The following is a 13,659-nucleotide window of genomic DNA, read 5'->3' as shown; positions in this document are numbered from 1 at the left end:
GCAGCCAATCAGATGCGCAGCCGCTAAATAATATTCACGCGCTCATTGGCTTGGAGCAATTATGCTCTTATTTGTTTTGCTTTGCTGTGAATTAATCCCACGTGGAAATGCATTGACATTATAACCGGATATATCTATTTATCTATAGACCTAATATGCAGGAAATTACAAACTGTGCAGCAGAAACAGTAAATTGAGATTTAATGTAAACTCTGATAATAAACACACTGTTCATTTAAAAAAAATTCAATCTCATCATTACATCTGCAATTTATTGCTTATTTGCTATACAAAGGCCGCTGTTGGCAACACACTCAAATATTATCAGGTGTTGAAAAGAAAGAAGACGGGGGGGCGGTGGAAACAGCGTCCACCATCTGCCATCTGGTGGCTGGATATAACTATTTTACAGGAAATACTGAGAGGACACATACAACAAGATTTGAAGTTTAAGAAAAAAAATAACATCAAATTAAAATAAAAAACTTGCAGAGAGAAGTTCATTCATGCTTCATTGCAGAGAGGACTCTCACAGCTGCAGGCTGTGGCTGAATGTGAGCAGGAGCTGAGGCACTGATCTGTGACCCGTCGACTTCTTCACTCTTTGTATCTCCCCTTTCCTCCCTCGTATCTCCTGCCGGGACTCGGGTTCCGCACGGTTTGAGAGGAGGGAACCATCTTCAGGTTCTCCACCGGCATGTCGGGCCGAGGTGAGGGCTGTTTGCTGGCCACAGGACGAGTGTTGGCATAGACGGGATCCTCTGCTGCATTCAAAGGTAAAAACAGGTTAGAATTAAAACCCTGCATTCAGCTGATTTATTAGTTATGCCACTACATGCTGCAGAACAGAATCTTAAATGTGATTTGTTAAAGTTATGTTTGTCTGTTAGAGTTTTTTCTTTTTGTGCTGCTGACTGCTGATTTGACTGCCAAATCGTCCACAGAGAAGATGCCATTCACCTCAATGGGTCTAACATAAATAATATTGCATTGCATTGAACATTTGTTTTGAAGAAAGTAAAACATGTAAAAAGAATATTCAGAAATACTGTTTGACCCTTTAAAGTCTTTGAAAATGATTTATATGTTTTGCAATAAATTAATAAATAATTAATTGTCAAGAAAGACATTTACTTTTTGTTTACTTTTTCGATTTACTCACAAAAACCCAGTGACAAAATAAAATACAAATAAAATACCTGATATTATACAGAGCGGTGACATTACAAATTAATTAAACATCCTGCAATTTAACTGGTCATTCATTTTATTTATTTTATTTTATTTAGTAGCATGGAATCAATTAACTATTGTAATTACATCCTCTGTTGAAATACTCAAATACTGAAGAATCTAAATTGTCCTCATCAACTTATTTATAAAAAACATACAACACAAATTGCTCAGTCCCATTTCACCTGATCCCTGCATGTATCTTTAAAATATAAACAAACTGTTGATTGGAAGATTATATTTCTTTTCAGCTTAAATGATTCAATGACTCAGCACATGCCAATAAAGGATGCTGAAGCTTTCTTTGTCATTAAAAGTCTATCAGGAAATAGATGCACATATTTTCTGATTCTCCTGACAACAAAAAAAAAGTCTAAATTTAGCGCTCTTATTGGTGTTCATATGTATGTTTCATCAAACAATGTTGAATGATCTTTTAATTTGTTTAAAATCCTGTAACTTTAAAGTAAACAAACCAAACTGGAAGCTCCTGACATGCTGTCCACATCACATTTTCTGTGTCACTGTTCTGACAAACATACGAAAAGCTGCTGCTCACGCACTCGTTCACTCACTCACACTTGACTCATGCCTCAAAAGTAAATAAATTAATCAACAAGTGCATCAGTGGCACCAAAACGAAATGCCTGTTCATAGTCAAGATGTGCAGAAGAAAAAGAAACAGTGTCAGCGTGAAGCCCACTGGCATTTCTGTATCTAAGTTCTTACCGAGACACTGAGTCATTACATACGGCAACCCAGGTATTGTTGCTAAACGCCCTCCATCAGACAAACATCAGTTTCAACAAGGCTTCCCACTGTCCGTTTGCACGTGTGAGCTCCCCTGTGCCCAAAACCAGCACACACAGGCCTGTTCACTACCCCCTGCGCGAGAAGCCCACTGTGGTGTGTGATGGAATCATTGCACGAGCAGAGAACGAGGTGACTGCATTTCAAGAGGGGATTCGTTTGTGACATTATGGGATCAGTGAAATTATTAAATGTTTATCTGCAGCACGGTCGCAGGAGTGAAGCGCTGTCAATGCACGTTCCTGCAAACCACAGATACAGTAAATTTGTATGTTTCATGGTATCATATTAGTGTTTGTACAGTATGTATCGAAGTGGTGTAGTTCAGATTAGTGTTACATGTACATGAGGTGTTTTTCTTATTATCAGGTGGAGGGGATGGTCAACAGCCAAGCAGCAGACTATGTTTGTGCTGACAGACCCGAATATTTTAAGTCATAATTTGATCATTTTCTAACCCTAACCAAGCGTTTTTTGTGCCTAAACCCAGTCAGACCTCATTTCGCAACATATAACTGAAAAGTGTAAAGAAATGTTAAGTTTGAACATATCTGTGGTTTGAATAAACATACAAAGCCAACATTTATCCTGGTGATTAGGTTGATGTTTGAAAGGTGACAATAAACATCATCAGAAAAGCAGTTTTACACATTTTGATCAATGAGACCTCTTCAGGGCATGACTGGTTCAACTGAACTGAATTATTTAGTGAAAGCAACAACAAATGCATAAACTGTTGTGACAAAATTAGGGCCTTGAGTTTGATGACTCAGAGAGGACGATCAATGCGCTAGACACAACACATTTTGGCCGTGAGGACGACAGATTTGAACAATGAATGAGAAGGAGGCTTGTTAAGCTTTTGTGTTGCTACATACGCTTCAGGTTGATGAGCTCTACCTTGAAGATGAATCTAACTTGTCTCATTGCAATCCCCAATAATACAAATGACGATAATTCAAAGGAAACATGACTGAGCTGTCCCAAATGCTCAACCATAAACCATTCATCAATCGACCAAAAATTAATTAGCAAAAGGTTTAGTAATCAATTGATTCTTTAAGTAAATTATTATGCTAACATGTGCAGACGTGTTGCTTCTCCCAGTTTTATATCATTGTGAATTAAACAAGAAAAGTTAATGATTATTTTCACTATCAATCAATCTGCCCTTTAATTAATTAATAAATAGATTGTTAATTGTGTAAGCTGACATTTACTAATGTCTTCTTTTGGTCCAACCAGCAGTCCAGTTTGCAATCATGTGAAACCAGAGAGAAGCGGCAAATCATCACACTGGAGAAGAATATTTGCGCCTGTCGAACAATGAATCTCCAAATACTTTCAGCTCTACAAACTTAGCAAGATATGTGAGAATCTTGCACAAAATTTTAACATGATAACAGTTTTGGAAATGCTGAGTCCACCTGCAAGGGCTTCAATAGAGAAGACGCATCTCCCTTTAAGAAAGTGTCAGCTTAGTAAAAATCTCTACATACGTGTATTTTATATGAGAATTCTAGAGCGCGACCATCTGATAATTCTCGTGAAACTGTCTCTGCCTGGCAGAGTGGGTGGTGCCATGTGGGTGGATTTTTCCGCGTTGCTGACGTTACTTCTGCAAGTATTTTTCTCAGTATTGGTCAGTCGGCTGCGACCAAATCTACCTGCGTTCCTGTGCTCTGCCTGCAGAATGAGATCCTTTTTTTTAAAAGGCTGTGGTCTGTTCTAGAAATGAAAGGAAGTGACATCTCTCTACATTTTTCTCTTGAGCCACTCAGCAGAGGACAGACAACCTCATTTGTCCTACTTTGACACCAGAGATTGTCTCACGCTGTGCTGTTACACCACACAAACCACTTGCTTGCTCAGTTTGCATCCACCGGCCGCGAGCCGGGAAGATGGAACTACCTGCTATGATGTGAGCAGTGACTCACACACACAAATCATCCTACCTCTTTGCTTCTGTTAAGCGCAGGTCTTTGCAAACCGACAATAATCATTCAGAGCATGTCTGAACCGTCTCAGTCTTGTGACGTTTTCTGTGAGAGTATTTTGATTCCTGCCCTCTTTTTCTCAGAGCAGCTTTCATCTCCGGCCTGCAGCTGATCTCCAATCTATAGATGCTGTTTAGTGTCATCAGTGTCTAGATGGTTATCGAAGACTGAAAAGGAAGACCGGTACCTCTGCTGCTGCGGCCTCTCTTCCTCATCAAGACACATATGACCAGCAGGACGATCAGGATGACAGCAGACACCCCCAGCGTGATCCACAGCCACCAGTCGAGGAGCGACAAGTTGTCTGCAGGAGACACAGTTGCTGTAAGAGAAAAACTTTGTCTTGAAACTGGACTACGCTGCGTTTGGCCAACGCACGTCCGTGTGTGTGTGTGTGCGTGTAGTTCACACCTCACAGAATAAAAGTGCAACACTTTGAAAGAGTTGAGACGTCTCATAAACGGAGAAATGACGCCAACACTTGTTATTTCAGAGCAATCACATAAGAAAATCAGAGATCAACACCAACAGAATAACAGCTCAGACTGTCCTAAAGATATATGGTGCACTGTTTTTTATAAGAGCTCAGCACGCACACACACACACACATGCACGCACACACGCACGCACACACACCTTGTTTATCCGTAACTACGGGTAGTGACGGGTGCGTTGTGTGTTCCACTCTCTTCGCTGTCGTGAAGGAAGCAAAATGATACTTTGAGAAGCATTCATTTAGTTAAGTATGAGAGTATTAATGAATCGCTTCATAAAAGGCTTTAAGGCAACTCTTCACTTTATGTACATCTTTTTAGCATTTATAAGCCGCATATAAACATGTAATAAACAGTTTATAAAACAGCTACATCACAGTGTGCTATAAACCATTTATTAAATATGATCATGCTGCCTGTAAATGTTAAATATGGAGCCTTGAAGTGGAGTGTTACCAGCTTTATCAGTGATACAAGTGATACTTACTAATAACTACGTGAGTTCCAGAGCTTTCAGAAATATTAAGAATGGGAATCTCCACTATGACTCTGCAGAAGTACCAGCCGCTGTTCCTCTCCGTAGCATCTGACAAGGTGTATTTCGACAAGGTCTGTCCATCCCGCTCTGTTTCGTTCGTGGACGTCCTTGCAGATTTGTTATGGAGCTCTTGAGTTAATTTGTGTGAATCGTTGAACGAAGATTCAAAGGGGTTGAAATACCACAATACCCGGAATGTGACGTACTTCTCTATCCTCAAACGGCAGTGGAAAGTCAGAGACGACCCCAAAGGGATGTAGACTGTGAGTTGTGTTTTATTCAGGATCACAGGAACTTGACCTGATGTCCCCGCAGCTGCTACTATTACTGTTGATAGATAGATAGAGATGAAGCAGAGTTGCAGTTAAATTCAATACAGCAATATTTAAAACATTGTAATAAAATAATCTTAAAATACTTTTATCATTTTGCAGAATTTGTTAACCAGTAACAAAACAGGTGACCTCTTCATTCATTATTCTGTTGAACAGCCTCATGTTATATGTTTATGGGTTTGCTGTTTGAAGTGTTCTGTCCCGGTTCGTCTGTTGAATATCCGCTCTTACCTGTGAGGAACACCAGCGTCGAGCGTTTCAGCCACATTTCCATCATCTCATGTGAGAGGTGGTCTTCCTCTCAGACTCATCCTGTCGCTGCTGCCTGCCTGCCTCTCTGCACACATGACAGAAGTAGACATGAAAACCTGCGTGTGGGTGGGAGGTGGAGTTTTTGTTGTTTGTGTGTGTTTGTGTGTGTGTGTGTGTTACTGTAATTTGACAATAAGTTGCTTTCTTTGAGGTGTGGCGGTTGCATAAACAGCCGAAGATGAAAAGTGGTGTTGGTTTTTAGAGATCCCTGGCCGAGCACTAATGTGCTATTGTTTCATTTGCTTCTAATCATAAAGACACCTAAGCTGCTGCCACCTCATTGCTAAAAATGTACATCCTGCTGAAGGCACACTTCAGCAGATTGGTGGCAGGCAGCGAACGCCTCAATGAAACGAATATGCATGTTCTGACTTGCCGAAGACCTTCAAATAAAAACAGTGCACAAGACGATGATATGAGGGGTTTGTGAAACCCTTGTGGGTTATGGTGCAAGGGTGCTAAAACGCATTTCACTTTGTCCCCACAGCGTCTGACTAGAAAGGCACGCTTAACTTCCTGTGAGAAGACGCAAGTATGGCTACGTGAACTTTCTGATTAATCTCCAACCACAAACTACTAGACAGTTGCAGATGGGGCTGAGATGAGAGATTAAATAATAATCTGGAATGTTTACAGAGATGCTGTAAAAAGACAATGACCCAAGAGTCTGTGACATTTTCTGTCTGAAATCTATGTAGTGCAGATTTGCTGTGATATCTAGTGGAAACTTGTCTTTAGTTCTTTAATTCACTTTAGGTCAAAGGACATGATGATGCATGATAATATGTGTATGTGTATTATCTGTTCATGCGAGTGAACAGTGAAGAAGAAAAGGCTTCAAGAAGAAGCATCTCTACTCTACGGGGAGCGTATAACATCTGAAACCTCCACCTCAAGAAGTCCATTTTCACAAAGAGACTGAAAGTAGGTCCTGACTGTAATGTCATGTGGAGAAATCGTTTGTTTAGTAGGACAGCAGTTTGCAGAGATGTGAGTGGGTGCTGTGGGTAAAGCATACCTCATCTATATTTTCAATTCAACTGAAAATACTATAAATGTCCTCTGTTATACCAACTCTGATTCAGTTCCTGTGCTCCTATAGTTTATGAGTAACTTCTGCACACTTGAGTACTTTGTGGTTGGAAACAATGGCAGCTGTGTCTCCAAAGCAAACATGCTTTTTGATGTTTGAGAATAAAGCAATCCAGCATGTCATTATCTTTATTGGCCAACCAGTTGAATGTTTCAACATACTTTAATTGGCTATCTATGTAATTGCAATATCAATGAGCTCTTTTAATCAAGAGTTTATTGATTGATTGATTAAATGGACAAAATTTTTAACATCCATGAAACATAATAGTGTTGTTCTACTGTTCTCTCTGCTGTTTTTTTTTTTTTTTTTTTTACATTTTGCTCGCGTGGATACAGCACGCTCTGCACTCTCAGAAAGAAACTGCTTCTGTCTTCTTTCTAACTGCTACTTTGATGAAAATGTTGAAAGTATATTTGTGTCATTCAGATGCTCTATAAGTGATGGCAGGAAAGTGTCATAGCCAGAAGCTACACGCTACCTGAATGAATACTGCGTTTCATATCGAAGGCGGTGCATCAAGAACAAATACTTAAAAGCTCCATCGTGTGGGAAATGTGATTATTTTCCTTTTTTTTAATCAAACAAGTAAATAAATCCATATTAGCAAAGCTGGATGCAATCAAGGGCCCCAGAATTTAAAAAGACATTAAAAAGACATTCTCACCACTGTTGTACAACTGGGTTCTGCAATATTATATAATTATGTGTTATGTGAAGAGGTCTTGCAAATACAGCTTTATTTTTTTTCTGTATATGCTGTGCTCTCATCAATTTTCATCAATTTACCACATAACAACAGAGAAAACCTGAGACAAAGTGGTATTATCATGTACAAATGTTGGTTGGTTCCTGGATCCCCATGTAAGTTAATTTAAACACAAGATACTTGTGCTCAAAAAGAGGATTCATTCTCAGTGAAGAACCTTGGAGCTCTAATCTGCCTCTATACTTGCCAAAGAGCAGTGATTCCTAACACGTCTCTGGGGGTCATCAGGTGGAAACCTCCCTTCAACAGTGTTTCGCCTACTTAGTCCCACTACACCTCCAGGAGGTTAGGCAGTGAACTCCGGCGTCCCAGAGTCACCCCCCCTAGTGCCAGTTCACACTGCTCCTACACAATCCAAACAGCACCGCCACGTTCAACTGACCCAGAGATGCTCCAGGTAGTGGCCAGTACCGATGCTACCATTTAACTATTGCTAATGCTACTGCTAACCGCTAGGAAGAACAGAAGAAGACAATACAGTTCCGATGCTACCATTTAGCTAATGTTATGTGCTAACCGCTACCTGCTAAGAGGAACAGAAGAAGACAATAACGCTAGATTCACCTATACTGTTAATGTTAATTGCTAGCTACCAATACTAACTGCTAAGATACTATCATACTCTCACCGCTTTAGCTATTGTTAGCTGCTACAATGCTACCACAGGCCTAGATGCCACATGTAACTGCCGATTGCCACACTACCATCATCTACCCCTGCCTCTCACCAACTGCACCAAGAAAAAGCGGGGTGGGAATACAAACCCTGGTTCGGGTAGGGGATAGAAAATAAAGAGGTAGAGTCAAAAGATGAAAGTAGGGATTGGATACAGACCCTTGTTCGGGTAGGGGGTGGAAAATTTAGAAGGTGCTGAAGGTGGAGGCCTAAACCACAGACTAGATTTAACAGCCTCTTCTAACATTTCCTTCAAGAAGCAGCAAACCCTACCATTTCCTTCAAAAAGCAAACAGAGCAGGATAACAAACCCTAACATTTCCTTCAAGAAGCAGACAAAACAGGAAAACAACCAAAAAGATCAAAAAACAAGCCAACTCTGTGTCTTACCACGCAAACTCACCTGAACAGGCCGCATGGTCCCAAAGAGAGACTCTAGCTGGCCACACCCCCACCTTATCTAAACTTCCTGGTTCTCTTCCTATTGGCAGAGCGAGAAGATGGGGCGGGGAAAGCAGAGCAGAGGAGAGGTGTCTTGTTCAGACTTTAACCTCTTCTCTTGCCGGGTTAGGCATGCATGTCCTCTGCCTGCCCCCCCACTGTCCCTATTTCACCCCCCAACTACTATTATTTCTCCTGATCCATATCCACTGACTAGACCTAGCAGCCTCATCTGACATCTCCCTCACTGTCTTTCTTAAATTTTGCCCATGCACTCCCAGCTCCCTCAACAGTGAAACAGCTGACCCTGCAACAAAACCTCTACACCCCACTTCAACCGGACAGACCCTGGTCTTCCATCCCCTCTGCTCAGATTCTGTCTTTAAATCTGCATACTTAGTCTTCTTCCTTTCATAAGCTGCCTCCACTGAATTTTCCCAAGGGACTGTTAACTCAATAAAATACACAGTCTTTTTACTCATGGACCATAAGACAATGTCTGGCCTCAGATTACTATAAACTATTTCCTGGGGCACAACTAGCTGTCCTCCCAAGTCGACCTGCATTTGCCAATCATCAGCCCCTACCAGGCAGCCACCTCCCTGCTTTCTCCCTGACTTAGCAGCTCTATTTTTCTCCCCCTCTCGAACAAACTGCACATCTAACCTCTCCTTTCTAGAACTTCCAGAATTCACCTGCTTCCTTCTCTCCTCAATGCCTGCGGCTAAGCTTCTCAGCACCTGATTATGCCGCCATGTATACCGGCCTTGTGATAAGCTAATTCTACAACCTGACAAAATGTGCTTTAAACTTGCTGTACCTGAGCAGAGTGGGCACGATTGATCGCCCTGTACCCAGAGACTTAGGTTCTGCGGGGTTGGCAACACATCGTATGTCGCCCCTATCAGAAATTTAATACGGCCTTCCTCCATATTCCACAGGTCCCTCCAACTAAGTTTCCTCTTCTCAACACCTTCCCAATTCAACCATTGTCCCTGTTTGGCTTGACCAACTGCTTTTGCCCCTCTTAACAACTCCTCCTGCCTACGCACCTGTTCCACTACAAGCTTTCTTTTCTCCTTTAGACCTGCTTTATTCCACACTGGTTTGCCTGGGCCAAGCCCCAAGCCTCCCCGGCCAAATTGAACATTTCCTACTATTTCTGCATGCCTAAGAGCTGCCTCTGCCTCCTGCACTGCTGCCCTTGGGTTCCATTTCCTCCCCCAGAAGGATTCGGAACCACATTGCTAACTAACATGTCCTTACTCCCAGATAATAAAAGTTCTGTCCTAACCTTAGTGCATTTAAACTCCTCTGTTAGACTGGATACTGGCAGCTGAAGCATTCCTTTCCCATACAAAGCTACATTGCTTAAGCACCTGGGAGCACCCAACCATTTTCTAATATAAGAGCTAACTAGCCTTTCCATTCTCTCTGCTACAGATAATGGGACTTCATATACTGACATTGGCCACATTAACCTAGGATACAAGCCAAACTGCAAGCACCACAACCTCAGTTTTCCTGGGAGCCCTGATTTATCTATTCTCTCCAGCCCTTCTGCAACATCCTTTCTAAATTGCACAACCTGTTCAACATCATTCAGGTCCACATTGTACCACCGTCCTAGACTCTTAACTGATTTCTCCCTAATTGTTGGGATTTCCTCACCATCTATAGCAAACTTTCTATCACTTACTTTCCCTCTGTATATTGAAATACTCCTTGACTTACTAGGCTTAATCTTCATACTAGCCCACTTGAGATTCTGATTGACTTTATCTAACAACCTCCTTGTACATGGCACTGTTGAAGTTAGCAGTGTCATATCATCCATATAAGCCCTAATTGGTGGAAGACGCATTCCATTCTGCCGTCTCTCTCCACCTACGACCCACTTGGAAGCCCTAATAATTACCTCCATAGCCATTGTGAAAGCTAGCGGGGACACTGTACATCCTGCCATAATACCAACCTCCAATCTTTGCCAGCCTGTTGTGAGCTCTGCGATACTTGCACACAGTCTGATGTCTTGGAAATATGCTTTCACCAAGTTAACAACTATCTCCGGCACTTTAAAGTAGTCAAAGGAACTCCAAATAAGGTTATGTGGCACTGACCCAAACGCATTAGCCAGATCTAAAAATACAACATTCAAGTCTCTTTTCTCCCTCTTAGCTGTCTGAATCTGATGCCAAATCATGCTAGTATGCTCTAAGCATCCCGCAAATCCTGGTATCCCTGCTTTTTGCACTGTCGTATCTATCATACCATTCCTTTCTAAGTATTTAGCCAGCCTCTGTGCTACGATACTAAAGAAAATCTTTCCCTCAACATTTAGGAGAGAAATCATCCGAAACTGGCTAAGGTCCGATGACTCCTTCTCCTTAGGGATGAAGACACCTCCTGCCCTGCGCCATGCTCTTGGAATACTTTGTTTCTCCCAAACTATTCTCAGGTATCTCCATAGTGTCCTTAAGATGCCAGGTGCACTCTTATAGACATGGTAGGGGACTCCATTAGGCCCTGGGGCCGAAGAAGCCTTTGCACGCCTAACCACCTCCACCACTTCTCTCCACCTAGGTGGGCTCACATCCATCTCCTGCTCCACTTCCCCTAATGGTGGCATGTCAGGTGGAAGACCTATGTTCCTATTCTCCTTTGAATCTGAATACGTCGACTTCAAATACTGTTCAATCTCTGATTTCGTTGCCTTAAGTTGCCCTCCTTTTTCTTGATTAAACAAGCCTTTCACAAAATTAAAGGGGTTCCTAAAAAATGCTGACCTTGCACGTTCCTTCTTCTTTCTCTTCTCCCTAAGGTGTTCTGCCCTTCTGAGTACTGCTAACCTGCTTCTCAGTTCCTCCTGCAACACCTTAATTCCCTCCCTTTCTTCTTCTGTCGCCTTCCTCCACTGCTTTCTTAACTGCCTCCTTTCCTTTACTAACTTCTCTATTTCTCTTTGCCGCCTAGACTTGCCGACCTGCACCCTCTCGCCTTTCCTTTTGACAAGCACCCCAAATCTCTCTCGACCATAGGAGTAGATCACATCTCCAATTTTATCCAATTTCTCCACTACATCTCCTCTAAGCCTGCTTAATATGACTGATAAATCTCTATCAACTGCCTCCCACTCTTTGCTATCATTAGCCCTCGGCCACTTAACTCTAGCTTTCTGCTCCATGCTTCTCTCCTTGGCTGGCCTGTTGCCCTCAACACCAACTGCATCCCCTCTCCGTACCTCCTCCTCTCCAGGGATAGTGTTACTGATATCCTGCGAACTGTGGTTTTCTACCTGTCGCTGGACTTCATCCGACTGATTCGACTGACTTCTCAAGAAATACTGGTCGATGCGGCCACTCTGCCCTTCCACCGCTAAACACTTCCTCCTTCCCTGATGAGTTCTAAGGCCTCGGATTGATGTTATTTTCTGCCAGCCACATGGGCAAACTTGAAGCTTCTTATCCTCTGCTGCACAACTTTTGCTCTCCTTAGTTGCCTTCCCTGTCACCTGAGTACTGCTACCTCTGGCCCTAAGAGATGGGTCCGTGCCCCCATCCCTCACTGAGTCATGTATCCAAGGCATAGTCATATCCGTTATCCTGTTCGTTACCATGCAATCCACCTGTGAGTCATCTTCCACCCCTGCTCTCGCTGACTCTTGGGGTATTTTCCTTATATTGGTTGTAGCTAAGTCTGGTTGTAGCAAGGTTAAGGCTTGCCACTGCTGCCATGGGTTGCTAGCCCATACCAGCACCTGTGGGGTCTTTTCCCTCCTGTCAGCTGTCTTTCCAAGCAGTCACATGGTCTTTCCCATGTTGTCAGCTGCTCTATTCACAACAGTCACTAGCCAAGCTAGTTGTGAGTTAATTTAAACACAAGATACTTGTGCTCAAAAAGAGGATTCATTCTCAGTGAAGAACCTTGGAGCTCTAATCTGCCTCTATACTTGCCAAAGAGCAGTGATTCCTAACACGTCTCTGGGGGTCATCAGGTGGAAACCTCCCTTCAACAGTGTTTCGCCTACTTAGTCCCACTACACCTCCAGGAGGTTAGGCAGTGAACTCCGGCGTCCCAGAGTCACCCCCCCTAGTGCCAGTTCACACTGCTCCTACACAATCCAAACAGCACCGCCACGTTCAACTGACCCAGAGATGCTCCAGGTAGTGGCCAGTACCGATGCTACCATTTAACTATTGCTAATGCTACTGCTAACCGCTAGGAAGAACAGAAGAAGACAATACAGTTCCGATGCTACCATTTAGCTAATGTTATGTGCTAACCGCTACCTGCTAAGAGGAACAGAAGAAGACAATAACGCTAGATTCACCTATACTGTTAATGTTAATTGCTAGCTACCAATACTAACTGCTAAGATACTATCATACTCTCACCGCTTTAGCTATTGTTAGCTGCTACAATGCTACCACAGGCCTAGATGCCACATGTAACTGCCGATTGCCACACTACCATCATCTACCCCTGCCTCTCACCAACTGCACCAAGAAAAAGCGGGGTGGGAATACAAACCCTGGTTCGGGTAGGGGATAGAAAATAAAGAGGTAGAGTCAAAAGATGAAAGTAGGGATTGGATACAGACCCTTGTTCGGGTAGGGGGTGGAAAATTTAGAAGGTGCTGAAGGTGGAGGCCTAAACCACAGACTAGATTTAACAGCCTCTTCTAACATTTCCTTCAAGAAGCAGCAAACCCTACCATTTCCTTCAAAAAGCAAACAGAGCAGGATAAAATACACTATCTGTAGTGTACTGTATGCACTGCACCTGATGGGCCCCCCCAAACAGATAAATCCGCATGCAACAGTTTTAGTTTCGATTAGATGTGATTTTACACCCTGATTCATTTTAGATCGGAAAGACCAGATACATTTTGTCATTTTGACCGGCCACATGATGTCAATTTGAAGTTTTCATTGAAATATTTTAAATTTGTCTCTACACGTC

General features: G+C 42.5%; 1 protein-coding gene across 6 annotated transcripts; it reads right to left on the bottom strand.

Annotated features, from left to right (window-relative positions):
• Positions 1–184: 184 nt before the first annotated feature.
• LOC121605809 lies at positions 185–5,746 on the bottom strand. 6 transcript variants are annotated; one of them, XR_006006802.1, is made up of 5 exons: positions 5,537–5,633; positions 5,022–5,399; positions 4,677–4,733; positions 4,228–4,362; positions 185–764 (listed from the first exon to the last, which is right to left on the bottom strand). XR_006006802.1 is itself a non-coding variant. In XM_041935891.1 (5 exons), exons 1-5 carry the CDS (start codon positions 5,682–5,684, stop codon positions 598–600), a joined length of 783 nt encoding a protein of 260 aa, XP_041791825.1. In that variant the 5' UTR covers positions 5,685–5,746; the 3' UTR covers positions 185–597. The 6 variants fall into 6 exon arrangements, 5 of the variants coding, with proteins under 5 accessions (XP_041791825.1, XP_041791826.1, XP_041791827.1 ...); XM_041935891.1 differs by lacking the exon at positions 5,537–5,633 and adding an exon at positions 5,639–5,746; XM_041935892.1 differs by lacking the exon at positions 5,537–5,633 and adding an exon at positions 5,639–5,746 and having other exon boundaries at positions 185–761.
• Positions 5,747–13,659: the final 7,913 nt, after the last annotated feature.

The sequence above is a fragment of the Chelmon rostratus genome, chromosome 4 (genome assembly GCF_017976325.1).
Source record: "Chelmon rostratus isolate fCheRos1 chromosome 4, fCheRos1.pri, whole genome shotgun sequence".
Classification (NCBI taxonomy): domain Eukaryota; kingdom Metazoa; phylum Chordata; class Actinopteri; order Chaetodontiformes; family Chaetodontidae; genus Chelmon; species Chelmon rostratus.
The sequence above is the reverse complement of the archived record's forward strand: the minus strand, read 5'-3'. Positions and strand labels throughout refer to the sequence as shown.

Excerpts from the sequence above, each read along its gene's own strand:
- LOC121605809 (XM_041935891.1), bottom strand. The coding sequence starts at position 5,684 with ATGATGGAAATGTGGCTGAAACGCTCGACGCTGGTGTTCCTCACAG. Across the intron at positions 5,400-5,638 it reads GACGCTGGTGTTCCTCACAG|TAATAGTAGCAGCTGCGGGG; the intron begins GTAAGAGCGGAT and ends ATCTATCAACAG. Across the intron at positions 765-4,227 it reads GAGAGGCCGCAGCAGCAGAG|CAGAGGATCCCGTCTATGCC; the intron begins GTACCGGTCTTC and ends CTTTGAATGCAG.